We start from the raw sequence: 13,427 nt of genomic DNA on the forward strand, positions 1-13,427 counted from the left end.
AGGGTAAATGAATGGGCTGACGATCTCACTTTGACGTGTTGAGGCAAGCCCCATCTCAAGCTAGAGTTGAGTGTTTCCCTGGGAAAATAGGTTTTTTTCTCTCTCTCTCCACGCTGAGCAGTTTCGAGCCGGGTAGGGAAACACAGAGGACTGAAACCGCGAAGGCTGTCGGCACCACTTTCTAATACTCTTAAAGGGACTCAGAAATCAGCTCCAATCCCAACTAGGCTATCTTCTTGCCAAAAGGAACTTCTTTGAGGTAGTTCTAAGAGCAGTCTTAGGCGGAGAGCTGGCTTTCTCTAAAGGGGCTTGTTTGTTGGGTTGGAACAGTCCCAAGGGGGAAGGTTACAGAGTGGTGTTTAAACATATGGGCTCTGTAGTCAGCCTGACCTAGGTTCAAATCCAGACTCTGCTCCTTATGGGGTATGTGATCTTGGACAAGTCATTCAACTCACCTGAGCCTCATTTACTTCATCCAGAAAATGGGCACAAGAATGTTTTGCAGGGTTCCTGACGGAGTTGTGTGTGTGATAAAAACTGTAAAATGCTAAGCACAGAGTTCGGGTCTGAAGATGCATTAACAAAATGTAGTTGATTTTATTCAGAGGCAGTTCTAAGTCTGAAGAAGCTGAGATGTGGTTTTCAGTGAGGTCATCTCCATTGCCTGGCAGGATGCAGTGCCTTCCTGCCCGTATGAGATTTAGACTCCCCACTGGCTGATGCTGATCTTCACCACGGACCCCCTGCTTAGGGTCTAGACCTCAGAGAAGGTGGCTTGGAGCTGGGATTCTGGGCTGCTTTAGTTTGGGTTCAGGGAATTGGCAGATGCCAGGCTTCTAAAACAGACTCTCCTTGCTATGCTCAGAGGTGAGTGGGCAGAGACAAGGGCGGAACCATCTTTTTTTCTAGCTACTCCTCAATAAATTGTTTTAAGAACATGAGACCTGCGGGGGACAATTGGTGGGTCCTAATTGCAGACAGTGTTCCATGACACCCGCTAGCTCTTGAGTTCTCCTGGATTAGCCAACTATGTCCGTAGTACACTGACTGGGCATCAGATTTCACTTAACAAACTCCCTGGGGTTGACGATGTGTTGACAACTGGAATAAAAGCAGGGGCACTGGAGGCAACACCGGGGTTCAAATACCAGCTGTCGCTAATGAGCTGTGTGACCTTGCACAAGTCACTTCACCTACCCGAGTCTGTTTCCTCACTTGTAAATTGTGGGTGCCATAGTGGAGTTGTTGGGGGACCCAACTACTTTGGAAAAGTGATTGGTTTAAAGCCTGATAAGGAGCAAACTAACAATACCTTTGTTCCTTCACAGAGAAATAACCGATGAGTATTTATGAGCCTCTTGCTTTTTATTTTTCCACACTCCTAAAACAAACAAAAATCTTACGTCTTTATCCCACGTAGATCTGCTGGTTAACACTGCAGAGGCTGCAGACAGAATCTGCTCGTTAGTGCCCCTTTGGGGGGGGTGGGGGGAGGAGGGGTTGGTAAGTGTCCTGAAGCTGGGATACTTGAACAGAAAGGTTTCCTGATTTTCTCCTTCTTAATGATTTGGGTTTGAAGTCTGATCAGCTGACAGTGGACACTTCTCCGATCCGATTGGGGGAGGGGGAGGGGAACCTGTGCCCGCAGAGTAATTGCAGACAGACTCGGAAGCCACCATCTGAGAGATTACAAGGACAGAGCCTCAGTGCCCTGGGGCTGGGCTACACTTACGGATAAGGGGGGGGGGGGGAGGGTGTCAAGTGCTTGGCTTGCAACTTTTGAGTAGTTGCTGCTGGTGCTGCTGTGACCACAGGCTTGGCTGCCGAATTCCGCCCCCCCCCGCCCCCCCAAAAGTGCCGAGTTAGGAGGGCTGGTTCTAGCGTCCATCTTGAGCTCCGACAGTGTGATGAACTCTTGCCAGGCCTTGGTGTGGTGGGAAAAGCCGGGCTCGTGGAGAACTAAATGCTGCCACTTGGCAACCGCAGGATCCTGGTGAAATTTGTTTCTCCTCTCCGACCCTCTGTGTCCTCCTCGGTCCAACATGGGCTGTGCACACCCACCTGGCAGGGGAAACAATGCGCTCCGGCGTGCGGGCCACCCGGCCCGGGGCAGGCCTCGGGTGGAAGGCGGCACTTCGAAGGCCGGGTCCTGGGGTGCATGGCGGCGCGTAGTTAGAACCCCGCTCGAGGCAGCTTGCGGGTGGAGCACTCCGGCCTTTCATGTGGTCGGGCCCAGCGCCTGCCGGGTGCGTCTGCCAGCCTCGGGGCCAACGCAGGCCGCCTCGGGTGCCGCCAGTGGGCGCCGTCTGCTGCCCCCGGCGCTAGAGCCGCCGCAAGGGATCCTGGGGCTGCGCGAGGCGCAGGAAGTCGCGGCCTGGCGCGCTCCTCTCGCGGGACGCAGTGGGCGCCTGCGCGCAGCCCGCCGTGGCTTTCTGGGGGTGGGGGCGGTCCGCTTACAGCCCCGGGTGTTATCCCGGTTGCTGTGGGTCCTTCGGGGCCTGGTGTGTGCCTGGCGCACCTGCCCTGGCTCGCCCCGCCCAGGAGGAAATGAAGCGTTAGGAGACTAAGTGATCAGCACATAGTAGGTCTAGTCGAGTGGAGGAGAGAGAGTGAAGTGAGCGAGGCGCACCAGGATTCCGTTCTCCAGCCTTGCACGGTCTTCGGACTGAGAGCCCACCTGCCGCCTAGAATTTTCTCCCTCCCGAAAGCCTTGGAGAGACGGGACTGCCCGTGGGAGGGGGACAGGGGACGTCCCAGTGGGTGACCGCAGGCCTCTGTCGCCGCTCCATCTGATCTCCAGGAGCGCCAGGCTCCAGACTGCCTGGAGCGCTGAAAGAGTTAACCAGGAACGCCTCCCCACTGCGGTTTTGTGGTCGAAACCATGATTGCCAGGAGCAAATTTTTGTCGTGCACAAGGTGTGTTATTAAAAGTCGGAGTTACGCTGCTGGTGAATGAAAAGTTAAGAGCCCTCATTAAGCTCGGCCTGTAAAACAGGCGGACTGAGGCTGAGACAACCCTAACGGCGGCGGCTCCGGGTGCGGGACGCTCCTGAGGCTCCTGCTACTGCCCTGGCTGCCCAGGCACAGCGAGGGCCCGGGGTCAGGTGCCTGGAGCCAAAGGGGGCGTCGGGGGTCCACCCAGGGGAAGCGGAGCCGGAGGAAGGGCGGACAGGAGGAAGGGCCACAGGGCCGAAACAGAAATAGCATACTGGAAGCTTTCCCTTTGGTTAAAACAAAAGCAACAGCCAAGCATTGACCCGAGGGCCGACTCCACAGCAGACACGGTGCCCGGTGCTTGGTAAATACATGATCTCCTTTAACTCTCCCAACAATCCAGTGAGGATGGGAGCATAAGTGCAGTGTTGCTCAAGGACGGGTCTGAGGCTTGCCCCAGGCTTGCTCAAGATCTCAAGGAAGAGCTGGAATCTTCACCGGGTCTCAACCGAGGGGCTAGAAGGATGTTCCACACCAATGTGTCACCCTGCTTCCTATCTGCACAAATATTGAAAAAAGAGGAGGAGATACGCCAACCTGTTAATAGTGGTTATCTCTGAGTGGAGGAATGCAGGTGAATTCTGGTCTCTGCTTCCAATTTTCTCTGTGTTTTACACTTTGTATATTGTGGTTTTACATACCTATGTTACTTTTGAAATGGGGAAGGTGAGGAGAGAGAGCCATTATTTTGCAGAGAGAGAATTATTGGTTCACCTAAAACTGATGTTCTCAAAGTGTGGTTCCTGGACCAGCATCATCATCTTCACCACCTGGGAACTTGTTAGAAATGCAAATTCTCAGCCTCACCCTAGACCTACTGAATCAGAAATTCTGGGGGTGGGGTTCAGCAATATGTGTTTTAACAGGCCCTCCAGGCGATTCTGATGCATGTTCAAGTTTAAGAACCATTGGCCTAGAAGACCTGGCAGAGGATTGGGAGACAAGAGGTTCCCAGATCCTCTTCTGACCTGCCACGTAGTTGCTGGGTCAGCAAGCTGAGAGCTCGTTGCTATGGGGGTCACGCTTGTGTTTGAGCCCAGCTCTGCCATGTAGGGACCAGGTGACTTTTGGTTGAGCTCCTTAACCTTTCTAGGTGTCAGTGCTGTATGTGTAAATTAATGATAATACGCCTCTCCCCCCCCCCCCCCCCCCCCCACACACACACACACAGGTCAAGTATGAGAATGAAAAGGCACAGGGCCTGATGCTTTTAAATAACAGTTCCTTTTCCTTCCCGTGTTGCCCTTCCCCTCTTGGGAACTCAGCATTTGCAAAATGGAGCAAATAATCCTGGCTTCCTTTCATCTTCTAAAAAAGTCAGAACTGACCTAGTGGATGTCCTGAAGGGAAATTATCTCACCAATATTTGGTGTTATTTCACTGGTGGGTGGAGGACCCGGGCAGCAAGAATTGGAAACTTTTGAGGGCAGGGACAGCGTGGTGTTTACCTTTGTGCCCTAGTACCCAGCACAGGGCTTATTATAGGGTAACTCTCAGTGAATGTTTATTGGATGAATCAGTGTGTGAATGAATGAAGGGATGTGGCACCCTGGGTTTAGAGGTGGATTTCAATTTCTTTCACATCTCAATTGAAAGAGGGAACAAGGGGCGCCTGGGTGGCTCAGTTGGTTGGGCGTCTGACTTGATTTTGGCTTAGGTCATGATCCCGGGGTTGTGGGATCGAGCCCTATGTTGGGCTCTGCACTGAGCCTGGACCCTTCTTAAGATTCTCTCTCTCTTTCTCTCTCTCTCTTTCTCTCTCTCTTTCTCTCTCTCTTTCTCTCTCTCTTTCTCTCTCTCTCTCTCTTTCTCTCTCTCTTCTCTCTCTCTCTTTCTCTCTCTCTTTCTCTCTCTCTCTCTCTTTCTCTCTCTCTCTCTCTTTCTCTCTCTCTCTCTCTCTCTCTCTATCTCTCTCTCTCTCTCTGTTTCTCTCTCTTTCTCTCTCTCTCTGCCCCTTTTCCCTGCTCACACACTCATTCACTCACTCCCTAAAATTAAAAAAAAGTGGGGAGGGACAAGAAAATTGGACAGGAAACGAGAAGGACATAGCACGAAAGAAAAATTCCCATAGAGGGCAGGATTTTTCAAAGAGGAGAAAGCGAGTTTCTGTTATAATTAGAAAATGGCACATAATTAATTTGCATGCAACTAGGAGAGTTGGCTGGAGCCTGGCCGCCCTCAGCTTGCCCACCTGAAGCCGGATGATGAAGCTGGCAATGCCTGCCCCTCTTATCTGGGAATCTCCAAGCTTTAAGTCTCCTGTTGCTGCTAGGAGGAGGTGTCCCATTTACAGGTGGGAGAAGGTGAGGCTGTGAGTTGCCGTGCAATTTGATGGGGGCTGCCCTGCAAAGTGAGTAATAATAATGATAATGGTTCGCATTATTATGTGCCGGCACTCTGCTGATTACCTGCATTATCTCATTGCATTTTCCAACAGTAATACCTCATAAAGCTGCAAAGATGAAATAAAACAATGACTAGAAATTGTTGGGCCGGCACCTAGTGCTTGTTAAGCCCTCGAGTGAACAGTAGCTATCATAATAATTCTGTGAGGTTAGTACTCTCGTCTTTCCCTCTTTTTACAGGTAAGAAAATTGAGGCACAGAGAGGTCAAGTTGCCTTAAGTCACACAGCTAGTAACTAGCAGAGCTGAAACTGGAAGCAGGTTTGCCAAACTCTGGGGCCCACCCCGTAGTCATGAGCTCACACTACCTCGTTCAAAGTGGCGTCACGAGAAAAAAAAAAAAAAAAAAAAAAAAAAAGTGGCGTCACGATAGAGCCATGCGCTAGGCTCCCTCTTTTTTCCATCGAGGCCCCCAAAGAGCCCCCAGCATGTGACAAGGCACATTTCACAACCTGTGCGTCCAGAAACCAGATGGGCCACTGGCAAGCACGAGAACCCCAGAGTGCTCCCGTCATGCCCAGGGGAACACTGTGCATGGGACTGACTGATAAATGATTCCTCGGTGAGCGGTTGTGGCAAGGCCTCCCTGTGGGTAATTAGTGAGTGTGATTGATCACTGCTGAGGAGGCTGGGTGGCTCACGACAGGGTTTGCAAGATACTGGGTGTATCTGGGTGTCCACACCCAGCTCAGGTGGCCCCTGGAACTCTTCCTCCTTGGGCTGGAAGGGAAGTTGGGACCCAGCTCACTGGATCTATCCTGTGCCAGGCAGGGGCTTGAGGCTACCCCCGTGGTGGTGAGTTTTCTTCTCCCTTCTGCAAAATTGAGTAAGAGTCCTTCCTTTTACATCTCTGAATTATTGAAATGCCTTTGAGGTGGGGCAATGATTCAATTTAGTACTAGCTGGGAAGCTAAAAGACTCAACTCTCAACCCTGCTCTGTGCTGAGTGTCCTTTGGCAAAGTCACACTTTGTCTAAGAGATTAGAGTTTGAAAGTCCCTTTGCACCCTGAATTGAACCCCAAAGTCCTCAAGTAATGGCTCAGACACATTTACTTAGTATCATTGGGAGTTTCAAGTGGTTCTCAGCCCGAAGGCAGTGGGCACTCAGAGCCCAAAAGGACTTGGGAGGAAACCCTCTTCATCACCCTGGGCTTCCTCCAGCCCGGTGCCCAGAAAGATCCACGGTAGAGTCAGGAGGCTAAGAGTATGGCTGGGGGTGGAACAGCTGGTGCCACACCCCTCCCATGCTGTGGGCCCACAGTGAGCTGCTGGGGCAAGGCCCCACCCACATGAGAACCCCTGCTTGGGCAGTTTGCACATCCCCACAGGCTCGGGACAGGGGCTTCAGGAAGTGAAGCTTAACAGGTAGACGCCCGAACTCCTCTCTCTTGATCTTCTTTCCAACCCTCTCCCAAGTGGAGGAGAAGGCTGGACCGGGGAGGCTCTGAGGAGGCAGCCTTGTGAAGGTTCTTGATGTTAGAAACCAGAGACCTCTGTTCTAAGCTTTATGCCGTGAGATACTAGCTGGGTGGCCTTAGGCACGCCAGTGGCCCTCTCTGTGGCTCAACTTTTCCTGCTATCACACGGGGGATAGTCATACGTTCCCTCCCTACTTTACAGGGGCGTTGCAGGATCAGAGGTGATGACAAATGTATGAGAAGCATGTTGAAAAATATAACACGCTATGCAAATGAGAGGGATTATCAAATCTCTGACTTGAGTTTCCTCCTCAGTGGGCTGGCCTTCCTTGAAACAAGGCGACTTATGCAAAAAACCTGGCACACAGTAGGTGGACAAGCTCTGGGAGCGGTCCCAGGCTTATGCCTTTGATCTTGTGTCTCTTCTCCTCTGCTCTGGAAGATCCAAAATCCTCCCCACCTGTCTCACTGCTCCCTCTTCCCTCCAGTGCTCCTCTTAACAACATCCGGTTACTCCCCAGACTTTAGGCAGGTCAGGCTCCTGCTTCCTTTCCTTCATCGCTGTCTTTGCCTAATGTTAGGTGTTTGTTTTTGTGGTTTTGTCTGTCTTCCTGCCACTGAAATGCAACCTGCATGATGGCAGGGATGACCTCGTTGTCTTGTTTGCCTAGGACAAGGCCTGGCACATAGTAGTTACTTGACAAATATTTGTTAAGATCAGGGATGGAGGGTTGGATGGATGCCACCCATATTTATTGGGTTTTTCCTCTCTTCTGTGTCCCTTCTTGGAAACTAATTGTCGGTGGAAAAGTGACTAGTTGTGGAGTTAGATCCCAGGAGGGCTGGCTTTGTAACTCACTTGACCAGTCGCCTGGAACAGGTCACCTAACATCTGTGTCGTCTATTTCCTGGTCTGTAAAGTAAAGATAATAACACACCATGTATGTTGGGAGGCCCCATGAGATAATGAACGTGAAAGTCAAGGCGAGGGGTTATTACACTGTCTCTTTTGTTTTTGACACAGAACCTTGTTCACAGGAGGCTTAGGGAGGATGTTAATTTAAGAACCTTAGGCAGAGTCTCCCCTTTACTCTCATTTGGGGGGCCATGATGATGGTGATGATGATGGCTATTATTTACTGAGTGATTATTCTCTGGCAGGCTCTAGGCTAAGCACACTTCTTACGTTAATGCATTTAATTCTCCTAACAGCCCATGAGATTAGCCCCACTCGAAAGTAGCCATTCCTGGTGACTCCCTCACATGACTGTTTTAATTTTCTTCCCAGCACTTATCACTGACTAAAATTAACTCATTTACTCCTTGTTTGTGGTCTGTCCTCCCCAATTAAACTGTAAGTTCCATGGGAGCAGAGCCTTATCTGTCTTGTTCTTGGCTGATTCACCAAGGCCTAGAGAGTCCCTGACTGGGTGCACAGAAGACATTCAGGAGACCCATCTAACAGGTGAGGAAATAGGCTCAGAGAGGCTAATGCCTTACCCAAGGACACACAGTTGACTTGGGTCTGTCAGGTTATGACTCTGGTGCTGTTTCTTTCCATGGTGCTGCTCAGGGTTCTTCTATGCCCTGGTAGAGATCTGACATCAAGAAGGCTGCCCAAGGCCAAGTCCTCTGGCCATCCTGTCCTCCCCCATTCTCCTTCCTCCTTCTTGAAGCCGAGGAGCTCTGCCTTGGGCCAGCAGAGAGTTGGTGGAAGCCCTTGAGAAGGTGACTGCACAGGGTGAGAGTCACCTTGTCTCCCCTCCTTATTCCGGCTCTGTCACCCTTAAGTAAGGCTCACTACCTGGAACTCTTCACGTCTCTCACCCGCTGGGCCCTTGATCCTCAATTCCAGTGAGAAGTTCTTGGATTTCAGGATTTGGCACATAAGTCAATGCCAATCTTATCCATAGTCAAGACTTTCTGGAAGCCAAGTGCTCAGTCTGGGAACATGAAATTGATTGGTAGCATGAGCAGGCATGGGGACGAAGACACTAGGGCTCCCAGCTCCTGGCCAGAAACTTCCAGTCATCTTGCTTTCTTACTCAGTTCCTCCTTCCTTGTGTGGGTGGAAAATCCTTTTCTGTATGTCAGTGGACCATCTGCTCAATGTATTGCAGAGGAGGGGAATTTCCAGAATAAGAAAGGTATCCCGAAAGGAGACGAGCATGGGGTACAGAACATCTTAGAGTCCAGCAGGTCCGAGTTCAGGGTGAGCTTCTACCACCTACCAGCCGAGGGCCCTTGAGCAGGTAATATTACCTGTTTGAGTCTCCATTTCCCCAATACCTGTCTCTCAGGGCTATTGCACAGAGTCGATGAGACAGTGCAGAAAACCAGCACCGTGTCTGCCTGTGGTAAATGCTTAAGGTGTGACAGCCACTGTGTAGCAAGGACTCAGAGGGTGGGGTCCCAGCAGGGTGGACCGGAGACCCTCGTAGGCCAGAAAGGCCTCCCGGAATAACGACAAACACTGACCTTTTCTTCCTGATGGGACTTTATCACTGTCTTCTAAACCTGGATTTTTAAATACGGTGAGATAACCGGTAGCTCATCGCAGCTGGTAATGGCCATTCCGCCAGTCAGCGAACGGGCTCTAGGCCCAGCTCTGCCACTGGCTTGCAGGGTGACCGTGTCTTGTGTCACTTTGCAATGCTCGATGTCTGGCTCCAAAGCTGGGTCCGGAGCACAAGAATGGCTCTCACGTGTTAAGCACTTGTTATGTGCCAGTCTCCGTTCTAATCATTCTTTGTGTGGCAAAGCACTCAATCCTCCTACTCCTCTGTGGTGGGTGCTTTTATGAGACTCCTCTTACAAATGAGGGACAGTGCAAAGCACTGGGGGTCCCAACTGATGTGGAGGGAGGGCGCCCACCAGGCCTTTGCCTGCTTCTCCCCCGTCCTTTTCGTGTGGGAGTTTCCTTTAGCCTGGGGCTGGGAGGGGCCGGGGCCAGTGACCTGGGATTGCTCTGTAAATTCTTCTAACCCCCCGGCCCAGGAGGCAGCTAGGAGGGGCCTACTTCTCACTTCTCCGTCTTAATGCCCTTGATTTATTGTAACAGAAACTCGGGGTGTGCCTCCCTTTCCGCACCCCTAGCGCAGGAAGGTTTCTGTCATTTCTCTTTCCTGTGTGACAGCTCTCTCCCCCTCCCTCTCAGAGCCCTATGTCCCGCACCCTGGGGCCCAGTGTGATGGGAGACACTGTGCCCTGGATGAAGCCCCCTCCCCCTCCGCCCCGAGAGCTGCCGCCCACTGCCTGCCTGGGTGTGGTCTGGCTGCTGTTCCCACTCCGTGTCTGGGAATGCAGGCTTGAGCTGCAGGGTGGCTAGAGGGCACTTCCTGCAGCGTGATTGTGAGGTCCTTGCCCACCCACTAGCCTCCCGCAGTGTCCCAGCCTAGCTGCTCCCATCTCTCACCTGCCACTCTCCACACACTCATTGCTCTAAAATGAACAGACTGGAACTTTCCCACCTCTATGCCTTTGCTCACCGTTACGAGCGCGTTTTACAACCATGATTCTCAAAAGGTGGTCCCCAGACTACCGGCATCAGAATCACCAGGGAACTTGTTAGAAATGCAAACCCCCAGCTACCCCAGACTTACTGAATCAGAAACGCCAGGGGTGGAGCCCAGAATTCTGTGTTTTAAAAATAAGCCTTCCGGGTCATTCGGATGCAGCTAAAGTTTGAGAACAGCATCCTGTATTACAGCATCCTGCATTACAGCATCATCCTGCTTGAGCTTGATTGCCCTCAGGGCCCCTCACTAACAGGAGTTTGAGCAATTCCCTTAGCTTCTCTGAGCTTCAGTTTCCTCATCTCTAAAATAGGGACACTAATAGTGCCTGCCTTGCGGGGTTCTTATGAGCATTAAGTAAGAGAATCCATGGAGAGTGCTTAGCACAGCATCTGAAACATGGTCAATGCTCAATAAAGATTAGATAATAATTTTAATAATCTACATCATTATTCTGTGTCCTGTCCCTATCCCTATGGCCTCCCTTGGCTCTTCTGTGTGATCTATTCCCCAGTGCTGAGTATTCCCCCTGCTAAAATGTCCCGCTTCCTCCAAAAAGCCTCTCATGATCTCTTTCCTTTGAGCCCCTGTGGCTCGTCTCTTGGGCCACATGCCTTGTACGTGTCTGAGTTCTCAGCCCTTCCGGGTTACGTCTCCTCCGCGCGGCCTCCAGCTTTCGCCTCTGGTTCCTGGCTCTGAGTGGCTGCTCGTGCCCTCTGCAATCGTGTTGGTCTGAAAGGCCACTTCCCAAGACCAGGTTCTGCCCACAGGCTTCCTCGCCCTGGCTCTCTCTGTTCCTCGCCACGCTCCCTAACTTGCAACAATCGCCAGCCTTCCGTGGCCTTCACAGTCTGGAGAGGAACTTCTTTGGAAGAACTTGTGCTGGGCCATCTGGAAATTTTGTTCTTCACAGCTTGCCGTTGTTTCCTATCCTTCTAATGCTAAATCCCCCTTGAATAAGGATCTACCATGGAAACATTTTACTGAATCCTGTCTGAAGCTTTGCAAGGTTGGGATTATGGTCTTTGTGCTGCAGATGAGGGAACTGAGGCCCGAGGTCTGCGGCTTTCATATGGCAACATTTGATATTGACTGAAAGCATCTAGCGCCCGAGGGCAGGTACGTTCTAGTCCCCCAAGCTGCCCGGTGGTGGCAGAAGAAACGGTTCCAGGTTTTTAAGACTCTGAAATCCCTGGGCATTGGCCTGAGGCTGACCATCCATGGACCTTCTTCTGGGACAGCCTAAATTTAACATTCCTTACTCACCTCCTAGTTTCAGGTCCGTACGACTGCTAAAGAATGACCCGGTCAACTTCCAGAAGTTCCCCTACACTAGTGAGGACGAGGCCTGGAAGACCTACCTGGAAAACCCCTTGACGGCTGCCACGAAGGCCATGATGAGGGTCAATGGCGACGACGACAGTGTGGCGGCCTTGAGCTTCCTCTACGACTACTACATGGTGCGTTCACCCCTCTGGGCACGTCCCCCCCCTGACTGAATGTATGCCTTCGCTTTCAGGCCTCACGGCCCCGCAGGCCTCCCCCAGCCCCTCGCTGTATTTTTTCTCTCCTCTGGGTCTTTGCACATGCTGTTCCCTCTGCCTGGCCCCCTCCCCTTTCCCCCTGACCAAACCCCACTCTTAACTCTGGATCTCAGCTTCAAGGTCACCTCATTCATTCACTGAGAACGGGGAAGGTTTTCTTGGGTCTCCCATTCTGTGCCTCTTGGCTCCCTCATTATTACCATCATTACCCTCGACCCTGTCTTTAGAAACTTATTATTTATGCATTTATTTCTTCATCTCCCCCATGACTGAGCTCTCGAGGGCAGGAACCACGTGGTGATCATTACTCGGTCCTCAGCACCCCACACTACTGGCCACACACTCAGTGCTCCATGTGTGCTGACGGAATGAATCAATGTGTACCAGTGGCACACACACGCCCTGACACCTGCCATCTTCCTTCTGCCCCTGCCCTTGGGTCATCCCAGCTGCCCTGTCCCCCCCCCCCCCCCCCCCCCCACCTATCCCAACCTGACCACCTGGAACATGCCTTCTGCTCTTGAACCATTTTCTTTTCTTCCCAAGGCCACTTTCACTTGGCAGCTGTCCTGCCACATCACCTCTCCCTCTCCCGAGTGTCTGACTGTCCTTCTTGCCCTCGCTGCCGTTCGGTATGATTCAACACCTCCTGACAAACGGCCTTTATTGTTCTCTGATTGTTTCCGGGGACCTTGGCCTTGACACTCTGGTAGACTCTCCGCTCCTGAGAATTAGGCCCTCCCATATCTGACACGCGGGCTTGAAGTAGTCAGCAGTAACAAATACATAACACAGTGACCCAGCTACCCCTTCCAGTGCCTGTGCCAGACATTGCTAATGGATTACAGCCTGCATTCTCACTGGGGGTACGTGGGGCTGAAGAATCTTTTTCAATGCAGTGCTCCAAGCAGCCCCTACCCATCTGTCTGAATTGTCACATGACAGCAAACTTTCTTACCTTCCCTAGGCTGGGTGACTGCTCTAAGAGACTCTCCCAGGTTTGAGAATAGGAAACAGAAACAGCCAATTATTGAGATAACTGGCTTTGAACTTGAAGATTTTAAAGCTACTTTGTAAATAAGCCCTCAAATTTACTGACCAAAGAAATACTTTATCTACCTTACCCCAAGGGGGAAGGCAAACTCTCTGTGTAAATTCACGGGCCAAGGATGGAACGTGTGGCCCCAGATTCGAGAAGGCCCCCAATTTTCTCTCTGGCTTTCCTTCTCCCCTTGGAGTGGTATGGTTACCCTAGCTTACTTCCTCCCCAGCAGAACAATAGCATCCTGATAGCATTTGGCACAGGCCGACTGGAGACACAGTGGGAGCTAAGAATCCTAGGCCTGGATTGAAACCCGGCCTGGGATTTACAGCTCGAGGTTGGACCATAAAGTAAAATCCAGCACCATCTCCCCAGGCAAAGGACCGTCCCCCAGGGCCAGAACGGTGGGGAGCCGCAGGTGACACCTATGGTGGCTTTAGTGAAATACTGTGTCCTGATGAGGCACACCTGCCCTTCCTCCCCATTTCAGGGCACTCTGGGCTCAGAAC

At 51.6% G+C, this 13,427-nt stretch overlaps 1 protein-coding gene across 6 annotated transcripts in view; it reads left to right on the forward strand.

Annotated features, from left to right (window-relative positions):
• Positions 1-13,427, forward strand: part of GRHL3 (grainyhead like transcription factor 3) — a 50,059-nt gene that overhangs the window by 15,242 nt on the left and 21,390 nt on the right. For 2 of the 6 annotated variants that reach the window (XM_042996463.1, XM_042996464.1), the window contains exons 1-2: positions 2,439-2,916; positions 11,606-11,792. In XM_042996463.1, coding sequence (XP_042852397.1) covers positions 2,882-2,916; positions 11,606-11,792 — 222 coding nt within the window. In that variant the 5' untranslated portion in view covers positions 2,439-2,881. Of the gene's footprint in view, positions 1-2,438; positions 3,569-11,222; positions 11,452-11,605; positions 11,793-13,427 lie in introns of those variants that run through there. The other 4 variants (XM_042996468.1, XM_042996465.1, XM_042996466.1 and 1 more) reach the window with 3 other exon arrangements.

This window comes from Panthera tigris, chromosome C1, assembly GCF_018350195.1.
Source record: "Panthera tigris isolate Pti1 chromosome C1, P.tigris_Pti1_mat1.1, whole genome shotgun sequence".
Classification (NCBI taxonomy): Eukaryota; Metazoa; Chordata; class Mammalia; order Carnivora; family Felidae; genus Panthera; species Panthera tigris.